Here is a 25,829-nt window from a genome sequence, read left to right as displayed (position 1 = left end):
CGAGGCAGGCCCACCGCAGGGTGATCAGACCTGTGTGTGTGTCTTATGGTTAGCCTCTAGGTGGTCACGTGGCAGCCCAGACAGCATCTTTTCTCTTCAGTCACAGCCAGTGACTACTCCATTCGGCGGCATTGCTGTTTGTACATTAATTCTCATTGAATTCACCAATTACTTCTGTGGTTATTGATCTATGACTTTAAGGTCATGACTTGAATTAAAAATTCTCATGTTCCCACTTCCGCGACTCATCCTGATCAAGAAATTGTTCCTTTTTATTTTGTTAAGGTAGCTTATTTCTTGAGTTACCTTGACTTAGCTTCTCGCCCCTCTGTTATCAGATTTCTGGACGGTGCTCCCATAAACTAGGATACAGTCTTATTCTCCTCTACCTCATTGGGGATATTGGACTTTGTCTCCTGAACTGTTGAGCTATAATGTTCTGCGCTCTGTATCTTTGCCTTCACTCTACCAATTGACAAGTTATACTTGATTGTATTTGTGTGTCGTACTTTCTGATTTGATTGGATAGCATGCAAAACAATGCTTTTCGATGTACATTTGGCAATAAATCTAAATCGCTGAATGTAACAAAGAGCAAGTACTTAAAATATAAGCTTAACATAATATTTGTCAGGTTCCCCAATATAATGCTGTGTTGGCATGGTATTCCCTATTGATGTAGTGCACATTTTTGCAGTGACTTCAATTTACTTAACTGATTGGTGCGATCTGTGAAGTCCTTTGCAGTGCATAAGCAACATGAGAAAAACTTTCCTCGCTAGAGGCGATTGATTCCAATGAATGAATGGATGCCACAAAGATGGGACTTGGGAGAGGAAGGTCAGAGGGTTATGGTGGTGTGCTCCATGTACATCAAGGTAGTTGTCATGAAGATCTCTTGAAAGTTTCACATGCAGGACATTTGAATTTCTACGCACAGTGAAATGCTGATGCCTGAACCCATATATTGAAGGAAAAATAGATGAAGTCCGTCCTTGACTGTGGGGTTTGGATGACCTCAATGTAGTGGCAGGCAGCAAACTTAAGATGTGGCTGCATTCAGCATTAGCACAGGATATTACTGAGACAAGGAAGCAGAAAGTAACCGTGACCCTGATCTCTAAGGGCAAAGCAGTCAAGGCGCACATGAGCAGCTGCATTAGTCATGGGGTCACCAACCTCAAAAAGATGGTGTGTTTTGAGTATTATCCTTAAATAACGCAGTTTCAAGGGAAATGGGGCCTGTATTATTAGTTATGCAGTGAATAAATAAGAACCGTCAATGGAGTTGAAGCAGATGATTTTTCCATGTTACACCATTGTTAATGTGTTTTAGAGAAGTTTTACCCCATAAATCAAGTGGTAAGGGGTTGAAAACGCTGCCAAAAAAATCAGGAAAATTTCCCAGTGGCCGCTAAGGCACCAAGGAATATACGTGAACTTGCAATATGTGTGAAATGAAACTCTGGCCATTTTAGTTTAGTTTAGTTTTGGGATACAGCGTGCAAACAGGCCCGTTGGCCCACCAGTTCCACACCGACCAGCAATCGCCCATACACTAGTTCTATCCTACACACTAGGGACAATTTACAGAAGCCAATTAACCTACAAATTTACATGTCTGTGGAAGGTGGGAGGAAACGGGAACACCCAGAGAAAATCCATGTGATCACAGGGAGTACCTACAAACTCCATGCAGACTGCACCTGTAGTCAGGATCTGGCACTGCAAGGCGGCAACTCAACTGCTGTGCCGCTTCCATTTTATCTTCGTATGTTTATGTGTCAATGAAAAAGGAAGCAGTGTTGGGGAATAAAATTGGACGTGGACCACGTCTAATGGGCCAGCATTTGGAGAACAGGAATCGGGTTGAGAATGGTAACAGAAATGGCTGAGATATTAAGTGTAAAAATACTTGAATGTTAAGGGGCTAACTTTGGGAACCTAAAGGACAACGTGCAGCAAATCTAGTAGAATCAGAATCTGGCGTACCACATGCGGCGATAATTTAATCACAGGCACAGTTGCCTTTAGGGTGAAAATAAGGGCACTAAGCCCCCACAAAACACTAACATAAAAATCAGAATGATACAAAAGAAGCTGATGAAAAATAAGACTCATAAACAGCGTGGATGCAGGCTAAAAATGGAAAGTTAAAAAACCTATTTACAGATAATGTGAAAATCTGTATGAAAAGAAATGAGCAAATAATACAAAAGTAAGCCCAAATGTTTTTGTGAACTCAAATAATAACACCCATCAAATGAATGCTCAGCTACTGTCAAAAAAGAGACATACTGTGTTCTTGTAGAATGAGGGGCAGAACATTTATCTTCACCAAGCCACTATATTCTGATCTTTTTTATCTCCACCCCTCTATCTCCATTTATCCCTCCTACCTCGTCCCTCAAACCACTTGAAAACTTTTCCATTCAGCTTGTGGGACAGAGAAAACGGCTTAATAGAATATTTGCAAAGACCCAGCCCCCTCATAGGAGTCTATAGTTTAACCCCACAGACTACTCCGATGACAGTGTTATGCAAGGTTGTACGATGAAGTAGGAACAATCTTCAATGTATAAAGTTACAGTAATGTATTGCCATCGAACTCTGCAAAAAGACCCCCTCACTTATTGAAGATAGACACAAAAAGCTGGAGTAACTCAGCAGGATAGGCAGCATCTCTGGAGGGAAGGAATGGGTGATGTTTCGGGTCGAGACCCCTCACTTATTGTATAAGGGTTGACATTGGCATGAGTTGTAGTAATGTACAGTGCCCGCCATAATGTTTGGGACAAAGACCCGTCATTTATTTATTTGTCTCTGTACTCCACAATTTGAGATTTGTAATAGGAAAAGTCTCATGTGGTTTAAGTGGACATTGTCGATTTTAATAAAGGCCATTTTTATACATTTTGGTTTCACCATGTAGAGGTTACAGAAGTGTTTAAACATAGTCCCCCCCATTTTAGCACCATAATGTTTGGGACACAGCAATGTCATGTAAATGAAAGTAGTCATGTTTAATATTTTGTTGCATATCCTTTGCATGCAATGACTGCTTGGTCTGCGATTCATGGACATGGCGGAACATGGATCCGGAAGTGGCGGCGCTGTGATACAGCTGCGGCTCGCCTGCAGTCTGTCTGTTTTTACTTTTTATGTTGTTTTTTTTTGTCTAGTTTAGTACATTTTTTGGTTATTAGGTGGTGTTATGTGTGTGGGGGGAGGGTGAAACAGAGCTTTCTGTCTCTCCCTTCGGGGGAATGCGACTTTTTGTCGTATCCCCCTTCTCTTCCCCCGTCTGCGCTGAGGCCTAATGGCGGAGCTGGCGGCCTCCAACCTGCGACCGACCTCGAGGGTCCGGAGGTAGAGCCAGCCAGGACTCACCAACGCGAGGCTGGCCGTCTTCGAGCTGTGGCGACGTCCGGGTAGCGGCACGACTCGGCGCTCCGGTGAGGGCGAACGGTGCGGGGCTGAGACACTCCTGTGCGGGCGGCACGGCTACCGGCTGGAAGGCGCTCCCGTGTGAGCAGCCCGGTGCGGGGCTGAGACGCTGCCGTGTGGGCGGACCGGCTCCCGGCTGGAAGGCGCTCCCGTGGGGGCAGCCTGGTGCGGGGCTGAGACGCTGCCTTGTGGGCGGCCCGGTGCGGAGACGGTGCTACGGCGGCTGAGGCGGCGGCGACCTGGATCCGGGGCTCGGCCGCGGGCCAATGGAGGACAATGTCGGGAGCTCGCAGGTCACAGGCTGGTGCCTGTTTTCCGGAGCACCCGTTGTAACAGCTGCGGGCAGCTTCGACCACCCCCCGGGCCGTGGAGCTTGAACCGTGGGACTGATGCCATCGCCCGGTGGGGTATCGCCTCGGCGCAGAGGGAGAAGAGGAGGGAAGAGACAGTAACTCTAAGACTTTTGCCTCCATCACAGTGAGGAGGTGTTTGGTGAACTCACTGTGGTGGATGTTAATTTGTGTTTATTGTGTTTTGTTATTATTACATGTATGGCTGCAGGCAACAGCATTTCGTTCAGACCGAAAGGTCTGAATGACAAATAAAGGATTCAATTCAATTCAATTCAATCACCAGTTGCTGGGTGTCTACTCTGGTGATGCTCTGCCAGGCCTGTATTGCAGCCATCTTCAGATTATGCTTGTTTTGGGGGCTAGTCCCCTTCGGTTTTCTCTTCAGCATATAAGAGGCATGCTCAATTGGGTTCAGATCGGGTGATTCACTTGGCCACTCAAGAATTGACCATTTTTAGCTTTGAAAAACTCCTTTGTTGCTTTAGCAGTGTGTTTGGGATCATTGTCTTGCTGTAGAATAAACTGCAGATAGGATGTGTCTATACACTTCAGAATTCATTATGCTACTACCATCAGCAGTTGTATCATCAATAAAGATAAGTGAGCCTGTACCTTCAGCAGCCATACATGCCCAGGCCATAACATCCCAACTACTGTGTTTCACAGATGAGGTGGTATGCTTTGGATCTTGGGCAGTTCCTTCTCGCCTCCATACTTTGCTCTTGCCATCACTCTGATATATGTTAATCTTCGTCTCATCTGTCCACAAGACCTTTTTCCCGAACTGTGGTTGCTCTTTTAAGCACTTCTTGGCAAACTGTAACCTGGCCATCCTATTTTTGCGGCTAACCAGTGGTTTGCATCTTTCAGTGTAGCCTCTGTATTTCTGTTCATGAAGTCTTCTGCGGACAGTGGTCATTGGCAATTCCACACCTGACTCCCCAAGAGTGTTTCTAATCTGCCGGACAGGTGTTTGGAGATTTTTTAAATTATAGAGAGAATTCTTCTGTCATCGGCTATGGAAGTGTTCCTTGGCCTGCCAGTCCCTTTGTGATTAGTATGTTCACCAGTGCTCTCTTTCTTCTTAATGATGTTCCAAACAGTTGATTTCGGTAAGCCTAAAGTTTGGCTGATGTCTCTAACAGCTTTATTCTTGTTTCTCAGTCTCAATGGCTTCTTTGACTTTCATTGCCACAACTTTGGTCCTCATGTTGATAAACAGCAATAAAAGTTTCCAAAGGTGATGGAAAGACTGAAGGAAAGACTAGGTGCTGAGAGCTCTCTTATACCTGCATTAAGGAGGCAATTAAACACACCTGAGCAATTACAAACACCTGTGAAGCCATGTGTCCCAAACATTATGGTGCCCTGAAATGGGGGGGACTGTGTATGAACACTGCTGTAATTTGTACATGGTGAAACCAAAATATATGAAAATACCCTTTAATAAAATCTGACAATGTGCACTTTAACCACATGTGATTTTTTCTAATACAAATCTCAAATTGTGTACAGAGGCAAATAAATAAATGATGGGTCATTGTCTCAAACATAATGGAGGGCACTGTATGTGGTATGTATTTACTATCGGCAATGTATGTGTGCACCGTATGTTGAAGGTAGACACAAAATGCTGGAATAACTCAGCGGGACAGGCAGCATTTCTGGAGAGAAGGAATGGTTGACGTTTCGGGTGGATACCCTTCTTCAGACCCGAAATGTCACCCATTCCTTCTCTCCAGAGATGCTGCCTGTCCCGCTGAGTTACTCCAGCATTTTGTGGTTACCTTTGATTTAACCAGCATCTGCCGTTCTTTCTTACACACTGTGCACCTTATGTTGTTGTAATCCATGTGTACTGCATCTACATTAGTGCACTTAATCAGCACAGGCAAGGAATTGAACCCGATGAACAGGATATAAAGTTCCACCCAAATCTATCATGTGCAAGGAGGTACTTTGTGTTTTGGTCCGGAGTTCAGAAATGCACTCTCCTTTCCTCCCAGCACGTAGATGTCATGTATAATGTCTGACATACCATTGGTGATGGAGAGCAGTAAAAGTAATGGCTTTGGGTGCTTACTAACCAGTGAAAGCAAATTTCTGCTCCTGTGGAAACTGGCTGTGTATTTTGGATGCTTGTTTTGAGATGGCAGCATGCAGATGAGAGCCAGGATAGTGCCTCGTATATCAGAGCTTATGGTGCTGGTGTGGGATGAGAAGGAGTTTCTTCCCAGAGGCCATTAGGACTGTAAACGCCTATCTCTCCAGGGACTAACTTTACTGTACCATTTTACTGTGTGGTGTCTTTAAAATTGCTGTTTTTTCCCTATTTCTTCCCTCCCACAAATATGTAATATGTGAATATGTGATTTTGTTCCCTTCTGTTCGTAGTTTGTTTGTTTTTTTGCACAATTCGCGAGCATTGCCACTTTTCATTTCACTGCACATCTCGTATGTGTATGTAACGAATAAACTTGACTTGAACTTGAGAATAAGCAAATGGTGCTGATCTTCTGGTTACCATAATATGAATTATGACTGAAACCAAATGAGTGCCACTCCATCCTATTGGATAATGGTGAAAAAGTGTTTTAAAATCCATACAGCATGGCAAAGGGCTCTTTGGCCCCAGTTGCCCAAGCCAAACAAGATGGCCCATCTGCACTAGTCGAACCTGCCTGTGTTTGGCCCATATCTCTCTATATTGTTCCTATCCAAATGTCGGTACCTGTACAAATGTATTTTAAATATTGTTATAGGACCTGTCTTAACTAATGATGGGCACGAAATATTGGAGTAACTCAGCGGGTCAGGCAGCATCTCTAGAGAAAAGGAATAGGTGATGTTTTAGATTGGAACCCTTCTTCGGACTACAGAATTCTGGGTCCCATTGCTTTCCACTTCTTACAGGGAACCTTAGTAATTATTCCACTGTTTTGCCCTTCCCTGTCTTAACCAGGTTACTCCGACTACTCCACCCACCGACTCCTCTCAACTCCATCATCCTCGCTCAGTACTTCACCTAAACCTCCGGCCACCACCCTGACCACCCTCCCTCCGACTTAGAATGGTCTGTCCTCGACAGAGACCTCACTTTTGTACCCCTCCGCCCCATCCCAACGTGTTCCATGCCCGCCATGCTGTAGAGCTTTTCTTTCTTCACCTCTGCCTCCATGCCTTTTTCTATGGGAAGGAGTCCTCGCCACCCAGTGATGACCCAATCTCCCGTCTCCACCGGTCCCCCGCCTCTTGGACTCCACCGGGCTATTATCTTAAACTACCTCAGATTTTATCACTTCCAGTTATTCGCCCCCTCCACAGCCTCCAACTTATTATTCCCCTGCCCCACACAGCCCACTTTTACCTTCTCCCCAAAATCCATAAGCAGAACTGCTTTCGAAGAAGGGTTCTGACGTGGAGCCCCACCTATTCCTTTTCTCCAAAGATGCTGCCTGACCCGCTGAGTTACTCAAGCATTTTGTGTCTATCTTTGGTATAAACCAGCATCCTGCCTACATAACCATCTCAATTATCTCCTCTGGCAGCTCATTTCATATACCCGCCACTCTGTGGAAAAAGTTGCCCATGGGTTCCTATTCTTTCCTCTCTCATCTTAAACCTATGTCCTATGATTCCTGATTCACCTACTCTGTGCATTTACCCTGTCGATTTCCCTCATGATCTTATAAAGTCCCAACCTGCTGAACCTCTCCCTATAGCTGAGGCCCTCAAGTCTTGGCAACATCCCCGTAAATCCTAAATAGTCTTTCTGGCTTAACGACATCCTTCCCACACTACAGCAAGGTGGTTAAAATTGAACACAGTAATCCAAATCAGGCATCACCAACATTTGACACAACTTTAACGTATCATCCCAACTTCACCAGGGTCTCTTCCATACCCCGTAACACTGCTCTCTCCCCATCCCTCCACTCGCAACAAGGGCAGAGTCCCCCTAGTCCTCACCTTTCACCCCACCAGCCGTCACATACAACAAGTAATCCTCCGTTAGTTTCGCCACCTCCAACGTGACCACACCACTCGCCACATCTTCCCATCTCCCCCTATGTCTGCCTTCCGCAAAGACCGCTCCCTCCGTAACTCCCTTGTCAATTCTTCCCTTCCCTCCCGTACTATCCCCTCCCCGGGCACTTTCCCTTGCAACCGCAAGAGATGCTACATTTGTCGCTTTACCTCCCCCCTCGACTCCATTCAAGGACCCAAGCAGTCGTTCCAGGTGCGACAGAGGTTCACCTGCATCTCCTCCAACCTCATCTATTGCATCCGCTGCTCTAGATGTCAGCTGATCTACATCGGTGAGACCAAGCAGAGGCTTGGCGTTCGTTTCGCCGAACATCTCCGCTCGGTCCGCATTAACCAACCTGACCTCCCGGTGGCTCAGCACTTCAACTCCCCCTCCCATTCCGTATCCGACCTCTCTGTCCTGGGTCTCCTCCATGGCCAGAGCGAGCACTACCGGAAATTGGAGGAACAGCACCTCATATTCCGCTTGGGGAGTCTGCATCCTGGGGGCATGAACATTGAATTCTCCCAATTTTGTTAGCCCTTGCTGTCTCCTCCCCTTCCTATCTCTCCCTCGGGCTCCTTCTCCTCCTTGTTCCTTTCTTCTCCCCACCCCACCCCCCATCAGTCTGAAGAAGGGTTTCGGCCCGAAACGTTGCCTATTTCCTTCGCTCCATAGATGCTGCTGCACCCGCTGTGTTTTTCCAGCATTTTTGTGTACCTTCTATATTCAATACCCTAATTGATGAAGGCCAAAACCTTCTCTGTTGGCCCAACTGATCACGGTCCTGCTGTAATTTTCAATAACTGTCTTTGTGATCTATGATGCCACCCACTTGAGTCAAATGTGTAAACTTGCTGATCATGCCTTCTGCATTCTTATTCAAATCGCTGATCTAAATCGCCAGCGCAATCCCAGAGGCACATCACGAGTCATGGCCATCCTGTCCAAAAAACAACTTTCTACCCATCATTGGCTTCCGTGAAGCCAATTCTCTATACAGTCTACTGGCTCTCCCTGGATTCCATGGGATCTAACCTTCCAGAACAGCCTTGTCGAAGTCCATATTGGTGACGTCTACAGCTTTACCCTCGTCAACCTTTTGATTACTTCTTCAAAAATCACATTCGTGACATGATCTCCCATGTATAAAACTATGCTGACTATCCCTAATCAGCCTCAGTCAATCCAAGCATTTATATCTTATAAATCCTCTTCAGTGATTTGCCTACCACAGATGTTAGGCTCACTGGTCTACACTTCCCAGGCTTTTCCTTGAAGCCCTCGTACAGAAGTACAACATTAGTCACCCTCCGTCATCTGGCACCTCACCCGTGTTTAATGATGATTTGTATACCTCAGCCAGGGCGCCTGCAATTTCTTCTCTTGCTTCCCACAGTGTCCTCTATCTACCTTCGTAAGCCTTGGGACATCCAGCACCTCCGTGACCGTAATACGGACTGTCCTCAAGACATTTTCATTGAGTGGCTAAAGTTCCCCAAACTTCATGTTAAAAACAGAACAGAAAAACTCATTGAGGACCTTGCCCATTTCCTCTGGCCCCACAGAAAGATGGCAGCTTTGGGTTCTAAGAGGCTGGATTCACTCTGGTTACCCTCTTAATGTACATAAATCCTCTTGGGCTTTTCCTTAATATTATCTGTCACAGCTAGCTACTGCCCCTTGCTCTCCTGATTTCCTGAAGTATTCGTAGTCCCAGGAACTCCTCCAGGGATACACTTGAACCCAGCTGCCTATACCTATCCCTTGCCTTCTTTTTCATTGGTTCCTGTCTAATACCATCAATGGCCTTGCATCAATTCAGAATATTAACTTGTGGCCCATCCAGTCTTTATTTATGCCTATTGTAAAACTAGTAGAACTATGGTCAATGATCCCAAAAGGTTCGCCTGAGGACACTTTAGTCACTTGCTCAAACCAATTTCCTAAGAGTAACTCGAGCTTTGCCATCTCCTTTGTAGGGCCCTCTACATATTGCCTGAGGAAACATTCCTCAACACATTTGACAAATTCCACCCTGTCTGCTGGAGTCAGCTATGAAGGGCAGACTACTTTTGACCAATCATATAAAATGGCTTTTGTGACTTTTATCAGAGCTATTGTGGTTTTGACTGGAGGAATAACAATGTGAAAAAACACACATTGAGGGAATTTGTAGCTGAAATTGTGTTTGGAGATGGCATAGCTGCAAAGGATTTTAAAAAAAACTTTTTGGATGAGAGCAATGAAGATGGCAAATTTAAAGGAGAGGTAGAAGGTACCAAATGAGAGAGAACCTGTAATATTAGCTTATGTGGCTGGAGAAATAAAATTGGGTGGTTAAAGTATTGTGGGAGCAATGATTGTGTACGTGGTAGGTTTGGTATGAGGCTAAGATGACTTTCAAAACAGTATCATGGCAGAAATACTGGCAGAGCATGCAGGTTTAGGACAACAGCAGCGGAGTTTGGCCTTGTCGATCAGAGCAACGAAGAACAAAGTCCATAAGGTCCCTATTGTTAGCATTGAGGTGGAAGTGACGGGAGAGAAGATAATTTGCAGAAGAGTAAAGAAACCAAGGGTTATTATTACAGCCTGGATTATGGACCTCCAGTACTGAGCAGCTTTGCCATTTTACAGTGGGGACTAAGTGCTTTCTGGGATCCTGATAAACAGCTAAATGGGTTATCTGCTATATCCATTCAAGTCTCTGCAGATTTCTTAAATATGGAGTAACTAAAGTGTTGCAATATCCATCTTGAAAGAATTTTGACCCTGTCTTTTGACTTGGGGAACTTGAGAGACTCAATGAAAATGTCTTTTGAAGAGCCTCGTGACACGAATCTGTGGGGATACTTTAAGCTTCATATTTCTAGATAGAACTAAAGTAGAATAATAAGATTTATGACTGCCTTGGAAATTCCTTTCAATAACTCTGCCTTTGGAAATTTTGATCACATGAGGTACTGTGTTAATATTTCAGAACAACTCTATTTCTGCTGATGGTCTATTTTAATGGACAAGCAGTCAAACTGGTTAGATTAAATTATGAATTTATAAATTATAGCATCCAATTATACTAAAAGCAATTCTCTTTCTCTGTCTAGACCATAGAATCCAATTGGAGGTGCGGGCGGCATAACCTTCAGAGAATCCAGTGTCGGTCAGAAAACAGCAAAGGTGTTTACTGTCTCCAGTATGACGATGAAAAAATAATCAGTGGTTTGAGAGATAACTCAATCAAAGTGAGTATTGAAAATTACCCGAATTGTTCTGGTATATGTGGACCCTTGCATGTTAGGCTGCATAATATTGTGCTTTGCTCAGCGTTTAAAAAAAATGCCGTTTGTAGTCTCTAGATTGCCCACAAAGCTCCTTAAGGAGCCAGTGAGGGAACAAAATGTTTTAGATCCAGAAATAAACCATGAGAAATGGTTAATTAATAACCTGCTAATTCAAGGGTCTTTAGACAAGAATGATCATAATATAACAGGTCTTCATGTGGAGTTGTAAGTGATTTTGTTTAATCTCAAACCTGGATTTTAAGTCCGAACAAAGATAAACTAAAAAGATGAGTTTTAGAAACAAGGAACTGCAGATACTGTTCCCCAATAAAGACACAAAGTGCTGGAGTAACTCAACGGGTCAGGCAGCATCCCTAGAGAACATAGACGGGTGAGGTTTCAGGTCGTGGCCCTTCAAGAAGGTTACCTGACCTGAGTTATTCCAGCACTTTGTTTACCACTTGAAAAAATGAGTTGTGATAATAGATTGTTTAAGAAGGAACTGCAGATGCTGGAACAATCGAAGGTAGACAAAAATGCTGGATAAACTCAGCGGGTGAGGCAGCATCTATGGAGCGAAGGAATGGGGGACGTTTTGGGTCGAGACCCTTTTCCAGACTGATGGGGCGGGAAGAAGAAAGGAAGAGGCAGAAACAGTTTGCTGGGAAGGGGGGGAAGGAGGGAGAAAGCAAGGACTACCTGAAATTGGAGGTCAATGTTCATACCGCTGGGGCGTAAACTACCTAAGCGAAATATGAGGTGCTGCTCCTCCAATTTACAGTGGGCCTCACTCTGGTCATGGAGGAGGCACAGGAAGAAAAGGTTGGATTTGGAATGGAAGGGGGAGTTGAAGTGCTGAGCCACCGGGAGATCAGGTTGGTTATTGCGAACTGAGCGGAGGTGTTGGGTGAAGCGATTGCCGAGCCTATGCTTGGTCTTACCGATGTAGAGCAGCTGACACCTAGAGCAGCGGATGCAATAGATGAGGTTGGAGGAGGTGCAGGTGAACCTCTGCCGCACCTGGAAAGACTGCTTAGGTCCTTGGATGGGGTCAAGGGGGGAGGTAAAGCGACAAGTGTAACATTTCTTGCAGTTGCAAGGGGAGGGCGTGGTTTGGGTGGGAAGGGAAGAATTGACCAGGGAGTTACGGAGGGAGCGGTCTCTGCGGAAAGCCGACAGGGGAGGAGATGGGAAGATGTGGCCAGTGGTGGGATCCCGTTGGAGGTGGCGAAAATGTCGGAGGATTATCTGTTGATAATCTGTTGCTATAATAGATTGGGATCTTATGTTAAAAAAGTATGATAATCAACAACTGCAAACATACGATGATATTTTACAACAGCAATCTTTTTGTGGCAAAAAAATCCAGTGAGAATCTAGTTGTGGACTGCACGTGGTTAGCTATATATCAAAGGGAAAAGATGCATATGTTGTCCAAAAGAGCAGCATTTTGAGGATTAAGTAGTATTTGAATTCTACTAAGAAATTGGTAAGAAAATAGAAGACAGAATACCGTGTAAAGTAGCAAGAAACAAATACAAACTGTTTAGATACATGGAAAGGACAAGTTGATCTGCGTCACATAGTGTGAGACTGCAGAAATTTCATAGGTGAATGAGGAAACAGCAAATGGAGACAGACAGAACACAAAAAACCCGAGAGTAGTGAAGAAAAATAGATTTGAATGAAATTAATGGAACTGAAACTGATTACATTCAAAAGGTAGGTGAGAGAGGAATATTTATGGTGATAGTGGATGCATTTATTGTCAAGTTCCAAAATTCCATAGATTTTGCAATAGTTCCCTTAAATGTAGTAATCTGGAACTACAGACCAGTTGGCTTGGCTATTCAATAGCAGGGAAATACTCAAAACTATTATTGATGATGTGGCATGGGACACACAAAAAGTTGCCCACACCAGCCAACGTGTCCCAGCTACACTAGTCCCGCCTGCCAGCATTTAGAAACATAGAAAATAGGTGCAGGAGTAGGCCCTTCGAGCCTGTACCGCCATTCAATATGATCATGGCTGATCATCCAACTCAGTATCCTGTACCTGCCTTCTCTCCATACCCCCTGATCCCTTTAGCCACAAGGGCCACATCTAACTCCCTCTTAAATATAGCCAATGAACTGGCCTCAACTACCTTCTGTGGCAGAGAATTCCACAGATTCACCACTCTGTGTGTGAAAAATGTTTTTCTCATCTCGGTCCTAAAAGACTTCCCCCTTATCCTTAAACTGTGACCCCCTTGTTCTGGACTTCCCCAACATCGGGAACAATCTTCCTGCATCTAGCCTGTCCAACCCCTTAAGAATTTTGTAAGTTTCTATAAGATCCCCCCTCAATCTTCTAAATTCTAGCGAGTACAAGCCGAGTCTATCCAGTCTTTCTTCATATGAAATCCTGACATCCCAGGAATCAGTCTGGTGAACCTTCTCTGTACTCCCTCTATGGAAAGAATGTCTTTCCTCAGATTAGGAGACCACGTTTGATCCATATCCCTCCAAACCTGTCCTATCCATGTAGTTAATTACATATCAAAGTAATTAATCAAAATTGCAGCACATAGGATTGGAGTTAAGATACTGATGGGGATTGAGGATTAGTAATGGAGAGAGCAAATAGGGTTTAATTGCGAGACTGTGACTGGTGGGGTGCTGTACAGATTTCAGAGGTTGCCCAATGCTGATGGTACAAATGTAGATGCAAGTGAATGATAAAGAGGATGCAAAGAGCCTTCATTGGATATGTGTGTCCTACGTGAGGACATGATAGATGAGGATACAAGGTGAAAAAGCATGAAAATAGAAAAGCAGAATATATTTTAAATATTGAGATATCAAATGTATTGGTATTCAGAGGCACTTTGGCGTGTCTTGTACAAGAATTGCCTGAAAGTTAATGTGTGCAGCTGCGGAAAGCTATTAGGAAAAGCAAGTGCTATGTTAGCCGCCTTTGTGCTCAAACCCTCCTGCAATAAAATCTACTTGTAATGATGTAAAACCCTGGTGAGAGCGCACCTGGGAAGTTATATATGGGGCAGGATTCCTACTTAAAGAGGATACACTTGGAGGAGACTGAATGCATCAAAGCTTCAGATTGATTCCTGGGACTAATGCTGGAGTTTGATTTCTTCCTTAGAACAGTAATAGCTGTCTAAAAATAAAACAGTACAGCACAAGAACAGGCCCTTTGGCCCACAATTTATGTACCAGGCACACACTGTCAAGTTAATCTCCTCTGCCTGCAGGGTGATTGAAATAAATGTAGTAAATTCTTCAGGTGTTTGACAGTTTAGATACAAGGGGGTAATTTTACCTGGTCAAGATATCTAGAATTGTAGCAGAATAAGGAATCACACAAACAACTTTCTTTATCTAGAGAGTAGTGAGCCATTGAAATTCTTCAGCTAAGAATGCTGTGGAGGCTAGTTTGCTCAATATGTTCAAAGATGAACATGCTTAAGGGAATCAAAGGATATGGTGTTAGTGTGGGAAAGTGGGACAGAGATGAAAGAAAGGTCAGCCATAATCTTGTTGAATGGCAGAATAGGAACGAGGGACCAAATGGCGTACCCCTGCTTCCAGATTTTCTATTTTATCATAAATATGTTGCCTTTGATATGTTCTTTTAGTCTGAAGGCAAGAACATATGAACAGTAGTGGGCCCTCAAGGCTGCCCTATCATTCAATATTGTGATTGATTTAGATCAGGCTCAACTCTTCCTCTGGCCCTTAATAATTCCCAATTCAATTTAAAAAGAAAATCTGCTTTTTCTTTGATAAAACAGCATTTAAAGTGTTCTTCAAACAGATCCCATTAGTCATCTCAGTGGTTCAGTGAATTTATCTGAGCGTATGTAATACTAGGTGGTGCAGGTGACATTCTAATTAGCCTCTGTTTTCATATTGGGAAAGACCAGAAAGGTCTGAAGAAGGTTCTCTACCTAAAACGTCACCCATTCCTTCTCTCTAGAGATGCTGCCCATCCCACTGAGTTACTCCAGCATTTTGTGTCTAAGACCAGAAAGACACCAACCATTATAGCTGTTAAATATACCAGAGAATAAGTGAGAATTCATCCCAGATTGGCCTAGGTAGTTAAAAAGAATAGAGACAAAGCAGATGTGATCGACTTCAGGAAGCGAAGCAGTTCACATACCCATTTCACATTTATGGTGCCGAAGAAGAAATGGTTGAAAGTTTCAAATTCCTAGGAGAAAATATTACCATGACCTGGACCAGCCATATTGAAGCAATGGCCAAGAAAGTACACGAACGCTTCTACTTCCTGAATGCCTAGGAAGTTTGGCATGTCCCTAACAGCTCACCAATGTCTGCAGATGTGGCGTAGAAAGCATTTTATCAGTATACCTCACTGCCTGGTTTGGGAACAGCTCCATCCACGATCACAAAAAATTATAGAGAATTGTGGACATAGCCCAGACCATCACACAAACGTCCCTTCCATTGACTCCATCTACACTTCACACTGCCTCGGGTAGGCCACCAACATAATTAAGGATTTGTCTCACCCTGGACATTCCCTTTTCTCTCCTCTCCCATCAGACAAGAGTTACTGAAGTGTGAAAACGATACCTCCAGATTCTGGGACAATTTCTTCCCAGCCGTTATCAGGCAACTGAACCATCCTATCATCAACTAGAGAGCAGTTCTGACCAACCATCTGCCTCCTTGGTGACCCTCAGACTATCTTTAATCAGACTTTACTGGACTTTGCCTTGCTCTAAACATTATTCCCTGTATCCTATATCCATAAACAGTGGACGGCTTGATTGTAATCAAGTACAGTCTTTTTGCTGAATGGATAGCACGCAAGAAAAAATATTTTCCCTGGACCTCGGTATGCTTGACAATAAAATAAAAAAACAGGATAGATTTTATTACCGAAAGTATAGAATGTAAAAGCAGAGAGGTAATGCTAGAACTGTAGACATTGCTTGTTACACAGGACTGCTGCATGCAGTTCTGGTCATCATATTACAGGAACATGGAGATTTACAAGGGCATTATCAGGGCTGCAAAATTGCAGCTATGAGGAAAGATATGACAGATTAGGATTGTTTACTTCAGAACTTTAATTGAGAAATTCACAATAATAAAGGGTGAGGTAACAAAGAAGAGCCATCAAGTAACATTAGCAGGTACACAAAAATGCTGGAGAAACTCAGCGGGTGCAGCAGCATCTATGGAGCGAAGGAAATAGGCGACGTTTCGGGCCGAAACCCTTCTTCAGACTGATGGGGGGTGGGGGGGAGAAGGAAGGAAAAAGGGAGGAGGAGGAGCCCGAGGGCGGGGGGATGGGAGGAGACAGCTCGAGGGTTAAGGAAGGGGAGGAGACAGCAAGGGCTAGCAAAACTGGGAGAATTCAACGTTCATGCCATCAGGACGCAAGCAACCCAGGCGGAATATGAGGTGCTGTTCCTCCAATTTCCGGTGTTGCTCACTCTAGCAATGGAGGAGACCCAGGACAGAGAGGTCGGATTGGGAATGGGAGGGGGAGTTGAAGTGCTGAGCCACCGGGAGTTCAGATAGGTTATTGCGGACTGAGCGGAGGTGTTCGGCGAAACGATCGCCCAACCTCCGCTTAGTCTCCCCGATGTAAATCAGCTGACATCTAGAGCAGCGGATGCAGTAGATGAGGTTGGAGGAGATACAGGTGAACCTTTGTCGCACCTGGAACGACTGCTTGGGTCCTTGAATGGAGTCGAGGGGGGAGGTGAAGGGACAGGTGTTGCATTTCTTGCGGTTGCAACGGAAAGTGCCCGGGGAGGGGGTGGTACGGGAGGGAAGGGAAGAATTGACAAGGGAGTTGCGGAGGGAGCGGTCTTTGCGGAAGGCAGACACGGGGAGATGGGAAGATGTGGCGAGTGGTGGGATCACGTTGGAGGTGGCGGAAATGGCGGAGGATTATTTGTTGTATTTGCCGGCTGGTGGGGTGAAAGGTGAGGACTAGGGGGACTCTGCCCTTGTTGCGAGTGCGGGGATGGGGAGAGAGAGCAGTGTTGCGGGGTATGGATGAGGCCCTGGTGCGAGCCTCATCTATGGTGGCGGAGGGGAATCCCCGTTCCCTGAAGAACGAGGACATTTCCGATGTCCTGGTGTGGAACGTCTCATCCTGGGAGCAGATGCGGCGTAGGCGGAGGAATTGGGAGTAGGGGATGGAGTCTTTTACAGGGGGCAGGGTGGGAAGATATGTAGTCCAAATAGCCATGTGAGTCAGTTGGTTTGTAGTGTATGTCGGTCAGAGGTCTGTCCCCTGCGATGGAGATGGTGAGGTCAAGGAATGGTAGGGAAGTGTCGGAAATGGTCCAGGTGTATTGGAGTGCCGGATGGAAGTTGGCGGTGAAGTGGATTCAGTCAGTTGTGTGTGGGTGCAGGAGGTGGCCCCAAAGCAGTCGTCAATGTAACGGAGGTAGAGGTCGGGGATGGGGCCCCGGTACGTATTGAACAAGGATTGTTCAACGTACCCGACAAAGAGGCAGGCGTAGCTGGGGCCCATGCGTGTGCCCATAGCTACGCCTTGTGTTTGGAGGAAATGGGAGGAGTCAAACGTAAAGTTGTTGAGGGTGAGGACCAACTCCGCTAGGCGGAGGAGGGTGTCAGTGGCTGGGTATAGGTTGCTCCTCTGGTCGAGGAAGAACTGGAGGGCTTTGAGGCCATCCTGGTGGGGGATGGAGGTGTAGAGTGAATGGACATCCATGGTGAAGATGAGGGGGTGAGGGCCTAGAGAGTGGAATGCGCGGATGCGGCGGAGAGTGTCTGAGGTGTCTAGAACATAGGTGGGAAGGGATTTGACCAAGGGGGATAGTATGGAGTCAAGGTATGTGGGATGTGGAGATGAGTTCGGTGGGGCACGAACAAGCAGAGACAATGGGTCTGCCGGGAGAGCCGGGTTTGTGGATTTTGGGGAGAAGGTAAAAACGGGCCGTGCGGGGCTGGGGAACGATGAGGTTGGAAGCTTGGTCCAACTGGGGGCCTGGAGTCTGCAGGTGGTCGAGTCGCGAGGCGTCGGGAGCGGCCTGGAGGCCAGAGTTGGGGCCTGGAGTCTGCTGGTGGTCGAGTCGCGAGGCGTCGGGAGCGGCCTGGAGGCGGGATAAATTAAGGTCCTTGGTGGAGTTAAGGTAGGCCAGGAATTTTTGATTGAAGAGGTGGATCTTCCGGCGGATTAAATATAATTGGGGTCCGTTGCAGCTATGGGTTAGTGAGGCCTGAAGTTCAGGGAGTGTCGATGTGAGGTCCTGTTGGTGCCGGCGCATCGCGACCAGGGTGGATCTCAGTGCCCGGTTGGAGAATTGCTGGGTATGCCGGTGGATAGCCAGTCGGTACCGATGGTCCGGTTGGGGTCCGAACTGGGAGGTAGGGAACTGGAGCTGGAAGCCGTGGGGTATGAGATGGAGGCGCAGGCAGGCCCCGAGGAAACAAAGTGGCTGTGGTATCGAGTCTGGGTAAGGATGTGGTCGTACAGTTGGAGGGCAGGGGGGATCACAGAGGGTGTGCAGTTAGAGAGGAGGTTGTGAAACTGTCTCCGGAGAGAGGAGGAGAACTTCTTCAAAGTAGGCATACCTTGAGGAGATATTGCAGTGGAGTAGACAAAGTGTTCAAGAAGGAACTGCAGATGCTGGAAGATCGAAGGTACACAAATTGCTGGAGAAACTCAGCGGGTGCAGCAGCATCTATGGAGCGAAGGAAATAGGCGACGTTTCGGGCCGAAACCCTTCTTCAAACTGATGGGGGGTGGGGGGAAGAAGGAAGGAAAAAGGGAGGAGGAGGAGCCCGAGGGCGGGGGGATGGGAGGAGAAAGCTCGAGGGTTAAGGAAGGGGAGGAGACAGCAAGGGCTAGCAAAACTGGGAGAATTCAACGTTCATGCCATCAGGACGCAAGCAACCCAGGCGGAATATGAGGTACTGTTCCTCCAATTTCCGGTGTTGCTCACTTTGGCAATGGAGGAGACCCAGGACAGAGAGGTCGGATTGGGAATGGGAGGGTGAGTTGAAGTGCTGAGCCACCGGGAGTTCAGGTAGGTTATTGCGCACTGAGCGGAGGTGTTCGGCGAAACGATCGCCCAACCTCCGCTTAGTCTCCCCGATGTAAATCAGCTGACATCTAGAGCAGCGGATGCAGTAGATGAGGTTGGCGGAGATACAGGTGAACCTTTGTCGCACCTGGAATGACAAGCAAATTTTATTTAGCAAATTTTCAGATGACACAAAGCTGGGTGGCAATGTGAACTGTGAGGAGGATGCTATGAGAATGCAGGGTGACTTGGACAGGTTGGGTGAGTGGCAGATTCAGTTTAACGTGGATAAATGTGAGGTTATCCACTTTGGTAGCAAAAACAGGAAGGCAGATTACTATCTAAATGGTGTCAAGTTGGGAAAAGGGGAAGTACAAAGGGATCTGAAAGTCCTTGTTCATCAGTCAATGAAAGTAAGCATGCAGGTACAGCAGGCAGTGAAGAAAGCGAATGGCATGTTGGCCTTCATAACAAGAGGAGTTGAGTGTAGGAGCAAAGAGGTCCTTCTGCAGTTGTATAGGGCCCTAGTGAGACTACACCTGAAGTATTGTGTGCAGTTTTGGTTCCCTAATTTGAGGAAGGACATTCTTGCTATTGAGGGAGTTCAGCGTAGGTTTACAAGGTTCATTCCCGGGATGGCGGGACTGTCATATGCAGAATGAATGGAGCGGCTGGGCTTGTATACTCCGGAGTTTAGAAGGATGAGAGGGGATCGTATTGAAACATATAAGATTATTAAGGGTTTGGACACGCTAGAGGCAGGAAACATGTTCCCGATGTTGGGGGAGTCCAGAACCAGGGGCCACGGTTTAAGAATAAGCGGTAAGCCATTTAGAACGGAGACGAGGAAACACTTTTTCTCACAGAGAGTTGTGAGTCTGTGGAATTCTCTGCCTCAGAGGGCAGGGCGGTGGAGGCCGGTTCTCTTGATACTTTCAAGAGAGGGCTAGATAGGGCTCTTAAAGATAGCGGAGTCAGGGGATATGGGGAGAAGGCAGGAACGGGGTACTGATTGGGGATGATCAACCATGATCACATTGAATGGCGGTGCTGGCTCGAAGGGCCGAATGGCCTACTCCTGTACCTGTTGTCTATTAATCAGATTTATAGTAAATGGTAGAAATACTAGAAAGTAGAAGATGACCGGTTTTCTCATCCAGATGACCTAGGCGTCTGGGACCAAGTTGCCTGAAAGGATGAGAGAGAGGCAGTTTTGACCTATTGAAATACAGATCCGCTGCAGGATTGTGGGATAAAGTAAGCGGCTCTCTTTGACAGGCTTTCATCCAGGGGATGAATCCAAATGGCTTCTTCCTGTGATTTCATTCTACAAGTTTACCTCTGGATTATTTGCTGGAGTGTTGGGGATACTAACCTATTTTTGGAGACCCAAGGCCAATCTGGGATGAATTGTCACCTATTCTCTTGGTGCTTAACAACAATAGGTTGTTGGTGATTTCTTTTTTGTTCTTTCCCAATGTGAAAATTCTGAGGTTAATCAGGACTCCTCCAGGCCAATTTTGAATCCAATTGGTTAGCTCATTGTGGCTTCCATGTGATCTAACCTTCCCGTCAAGCCTACCATACAGAATTTTGTCAAAGGCCTTGCTCAGGTCCGTTTAGACCCCATCCATTGCCCTGCCCTGCCCTGACCTTATTCGTCCTCTTGCCAACCTCTTCAAAGAAACTCTAGCAGATTGTTGAAACACTACCATGCAGAATTTTGTCAAAGGCCTTGCTGAGGCCCATAAAGACCACATCCATTGCCCTGCCCTGACCTCAATTATCCTCTTGCTGACCTCTTCAAAGAGACTCCAGCAGATTTGGGACACCACTTCCCACACACCAAACCATTGCACAGGAGAACATTTTAAATGTTTTATCAGAATATGTTGACAAAATGTGCAGGTGAAGGAAATTTAAGATAAATCAAGTACCAGATGGATTATATTGTTAAAACATGCTGGCATTTCTTTTCCCCTGTGATACCTGGGTCTGTGATTATACACATGGGGTTGAAGGGGGAGGGGGGAGGAAGGGGGAGGGGGGAGGAAGGGGAAGGGGGAGGCAGGGGAAGGGGAAGAGGGGAGGGGGGGAGGGGGGGGGGGGGGGGCTGACAAGAGCTTTTTTCCACTACTACTCAGGCCTTTGTTTTAATGAGGAATATTTCTGCAATATGTTTCTTGATTACTTTTATGCTTTTCTTTGATTGCTGCAGATTTGGGATAAACAGTCGTTGGAATGTTTGAAAATACTAACAGGTCACACAGGCTCTGTGCTTTGTCTGCAGTACGATGAGCGAGTTATTGTTACTGGGTCTTCAGACTCTACAGTAAGGTAAGATCTAGGATCCCAAGAGGAAGATGATGTGAAACAGCAATCTAGGGATAAGGATTTGTATTCCACTGCTGCTGAAAGATTTAAATTCAGATAATGAAACAATTAAATTCTTTTTTAAGAAATACTTGTCTTGATGCTGATGACTATGAAATGGATGGTCTTAAAATGCAGTTTAAGTCACATGTCGTGGATGGAGGAAAATCCACTATCTTGATCTGGCCCATCTCAAAAGCTGTAGAACTCTGGTTTAATCTTTCTTTCCTCTGATTGCATTGCATTGTTCCAATACCATTGCATTCAAACAGTCAAGGGCCTGTCCCACTGTACGAGTTAAAAAAAAAATCAAACTTGTGGTAAGTACGTAGCGGCTACGTCGGAGCTCGTGGATGCCTCGTAGCGGCTCGTAATGCTGACGTCAGGTACTCGGGAAACGCGGTAACTTGTGAAGTTTTTTCAACACTGTGAAAAATGTCCACGATAGCCCCGAGTACCTACGAACAGCTATTACCGTAGTTCTCCGAGTTCGAATCAGGGGAAACTCGGGAGATCTCTTGAATTACTCCATTCCTGGTGGCGGCGCGACTCGTTGCAGCGGCTCCTACAGCCTGTCTGTCTTTTTTTTATTTTTGTCTAGTTAAATGTAGTGTTTGTGTTTTTTTAAGCTTGGTTTTAAATGTGTATATGTGGGGGGCGGGGGGGGGGAGGGGGAAACCGTTTAAAATCTCTTCCCTGTACGGGAGACCCGACCTTTTCCCTGTCGGGTCTCCGTTGTCGTTGGGGCCTAGCACCGTGGAGCGGCCTTCAACCTGAACGACCCGGGGGCTCGGGAGGCTGTGGAGCTGCGGACTACTCACCATCGTGGGGCTGGCCGGCCTCGGAGCGTGGGGAGCGGTGGTGACTCGCTGCTGCGACTCGACTCCTGGGGCTCGGAGGCTCCAGCAACGCAGCCGCAGGTCCGGTGGACTGGGACATCAGGAGCTCGCGGGTCCGGGGGGAGAGAGAGAGACCGCTTCCCGGAGCTCTCGCAACGCGACTTCTCCAGCCCGTGTCGCGGGGTTGGAACGACCTGGAGCGGGGTCATACATCACCCGGCACGGCTTCATGGCCGTGGGACTCACCATCGCACGCTGGGGCTCCGACCTTGTACTTTCAGACCGGGAGCGGGGCCGTAAATCGCCCCGCGCGGCCTAAAATGGCCGTGGGACTTATCATCGCCCGCCTGGGGCTTGGACATCGGGAGAGACATGGCGAGCAGGGGAGAGAAAAGACTTTGCCTTCCATCACAGTGGGTTCACTGTGATGGATGTTTGTGTGAACTTAATTGTGTGTATGTCTGTAGGACATTGTCTTTGTTTGTATGGCTGTGGAAACAAAATTTCGTTTGAGTCTCACTGGGGCTCAAATGACAATAAATTTGTATTGTATTGTATTGTATTGTAATTACCTCGTACAGTGGGGCAGGCCCTTAAGAATGAAAAAAATCAGTGCTGTTTTCTGACATTGAATAACGCACTGGATCTTGACTCGGCATGGTTACTCCTGCTCAGTTGGACTGGAGTGCAACATCCTCCACAAAACTATTTATTTTGTTCAATGTCTGAGTCCTCTATGGTCTATGGGTATATCCTGTGACACAGTAGTATGCAGGACCTGGGAGCCCACAATATTAATTTCAAATCACATAAAGTCTCATGGGGTTGGGTCAAAACGGAGCAGGCAGAAACAATGGATCTGCCAGGCGGTTCTGTTTATGGATTTTGGGGAGAAGGTAAAACCGGGCCGCATGGGGCTGGGGAACGACAAGGTTGGAGGCTGTGGAGGACAGCTGGAAATGATAAAATCAGCAATCAGATAAAATAAGAAATAGTCTGCGAGATGATGGCCTGGTGCTCATCTGTGGGGGGTCATGATCCAAGGATAAGTAGGACGAGGTGTCCGAGAGCTGGTGCCTGGCTTCGGCTCTCATCTCCATCAGTCTGATCTCCATCCTTTACAAAGTGATGGGAGGTGTTACAGATGGTGCTATTCAGCAGCATTGTATTGATAAATGCTCATCAATGTTCAGTTTGGATCTTGCTGAGATCCCACAACACATTATAGCCTTCGTCCACGCATCAACCAAAGTTCCATGGGCAGCCTTTGACTTTAGTGAAATTGAAGTTAATAGATATTAAGGGGAAAACCTTGGAGTCATACCTGATAGAAAAAAATAATATTTATAGTTATTTTATGCGACAGGCCGGCAGTGACTTACACGCGTCTAGCATTACGACAGTCGCGTGCTTTGCTCTTGAGGGAGCCATTGCGATGTCGTTCCGAGTGATCTCCATGGAAAGGATATACCTAGTGGAAAATTTTCAAAACTCAGCGCGCTTTATACTCGGGTGATCACGTGGTTAGGCGCTCAAATGGTGCGCCGACGGTGTACGCGGCGACGCGTGGTTACGGATGTTGATGCATAATAAATTAGCATTGGCAATGTTCGTGCATCACCGTGTGTAACCATGCGCTACACGTATGCCATCAGTACGTCAGCGTGCGCAAGTGATAGGTCACACAGGTGGCGCACGAGGACTTTGAACATTCCAAATTCCTGGGGCGATAGGGAAGCACATGTGTTACCGCGCGTCATTGCATACGCCACCACGCCTCACCACGCGTCAACCAATTTTTAGGATGTTGCGTAAATGACGCCCAAGTGGGATAGGCCCTTAACCATTAACCTTTGAAGTCAAATGGCAATACCAATTACTATTCAATGGCCCCACCATTGCTATCATGTAGGTCACCTAAAACCAGAAACATAACTATCTGCCCGCATAAACACTATGACTGCAAGAATAGGCCAAAGCTAAGTATTCCATGGCAAATGATCTGCCTCTTGCATTCATTTTCACTATTGGAGAACAAATCAGAAGTGATATGGAATTTTCTTTCACTTGCCTGGATTAGTGTAGCTATAACTTCCAGAAAGTTTACCTGACCCATCTCAGCTAAACCAAACAAGTCAAATGGTACCACAACCCAGTGGCCAAAATGTTCAGTGCCTCCAATATCAGCTCACTGGTGGTCTAGTATGTTTCTTCTACAAAATATATGCAGTTTCATATGTAGGCCACACCATCATACTTTCCAAACCCACAGCTACATACTAGAAGGACAGCAGGCAGAACGGGGCCATACCATTTGCAGGTCCTTCTCTCAGTTGTACATTATCCCTGTTTGGAAATATATTGTTTCTTTATCGTCACCAGGGTAAATCCTGGAATTCACTACCTAACAGAAACGTGGGTAACAAGAACTTCACAAGCAGGACTGCAGCAAGTCCATAGGCGCACCATCACCACTGCAGTTCAGGCATCGCAAACAGTTCAGAAACTGGCAAAAAGTGCTGGCTTTGCCAGTAAATCCAAATCACAAAAACTTTAGAAATCCTCAGAAGGCTTAGCAAGGGATATGACATTCATTCTAATGATTTGTGTATTTTTAGTTCCATTGCACTTTTACATGGTGTCCCATTGTGAAATGATGATTCAGTGACATTCCCTCATTCCCTAGGGTCTGGGATGTGAATACAGCAGAGGTCCTGAACACACTGATACATCACAATGAAGCTGTATTACACCTTCGGTTCAGTAATGGATTGATGGTTACATGCTCAAAGGACAGATCGATAGCTGTGTGGGACATGGCCTCTCCGACTGACATCACTCTGAGACGGGTTCTCGTTGGCCATCGGGCAGCAGTCAATGTAGTGGACTTCGATGACAAGTACATTGTATCAGCATCGGGTGATCGAACTATTAAAGTGAGTTAATTTCCTATTATCTACCTTTCTCTGTATCTTTTTGCGTTGTGTGTGTGTTCTGCATCACTTGTGACCTTCTCATAGAATTCTGGCAATAATGAGGTGAGTATTGCATAACACTGCCCCAGATATGATCATCTTAACAGGTGACCTAATCGTCAATTATTGTAAGTCAAGTGCTCGAGTCAAAATATTATGTGCAAAATGGGGTGCTTCACCCTCAAACTGTAACGGTAGTAAACCTGCAGTTTTAAATGGGTTAAGCCATCAGGGGTCATAATATCAGTCAGCCTGAAGAAGGGTATCGACCTGCAACATCACCCATTCCTTCTCACCAGAGATACTGCCTGTCCTGCTGAGTTACTCCAACATTGTCTTTCCGTAACCATTTTAAAACAGTGTTATGGTAACTTTCTCCAAAATGATCTTTCACTGATGCTCCCTCCCCCTGACCTGCTACATTCCCCAACATTAGGTTCAGTCATGCTCCTTTCATTGGTCTATCTGCAAATTGCATCAAAAAGGC

At 46.0% G+C, this 25,829-nt stretch overlaps 1 protein-coding gene across 3 annotated transcripts in view; it reads left to right on the top strand.

Moving 5' to 3' along the window:
• fbxw11 (F-box and WD repeat domain containing 11) overlaps positions 1-25,829 on the top strand; it is a 174,809-nt gene that overhangs the window by 108,101 nt on the left and 40,879 nt on the right. For all 3 annotated transcript variants that reach the window (XM_033030006.1, XM_033030005.1, XM_033030007.1), the window contains 3 exons: positions 10,935-11,072; positions 21,374-21,492; positions 25,054-25,303. In XM_033030006.1, the coding sequence (XP_032885897.1) occupies positions 10,935-11,072; positions 21,374-21,492; positions 25,054-25,303 (507 nt within the window). The remainder of the gene's footprint in view (positions 1-10,934; positions 11,073-21,373; positions 21,493-25,053; positions 25,304-25,829) is intronic.

The sequence above is a fragment of the Amblyraja radiata genome, chromosome 11 (assembly GCF_010909765.2).
Source record: "Amblyraja radiata isolate CabotCenter1 chromosome 11, sAmbRad1.1.pri, whole genome shotgun sequence".
In the NCBI taxonomy this organism is placed as follows: domain Eukaryota; kingdom Metazoa; phylum Chordata; class Chondrichthyes; order Rajiformes; family Rajidae; genus Amblyraja; species Amblyraja radiata.
The sequence above is the reverse complement of the archived record's forward strand: the minus strand, read 5'-3'. Positions and strand labels throughout refer to the sequence as shown.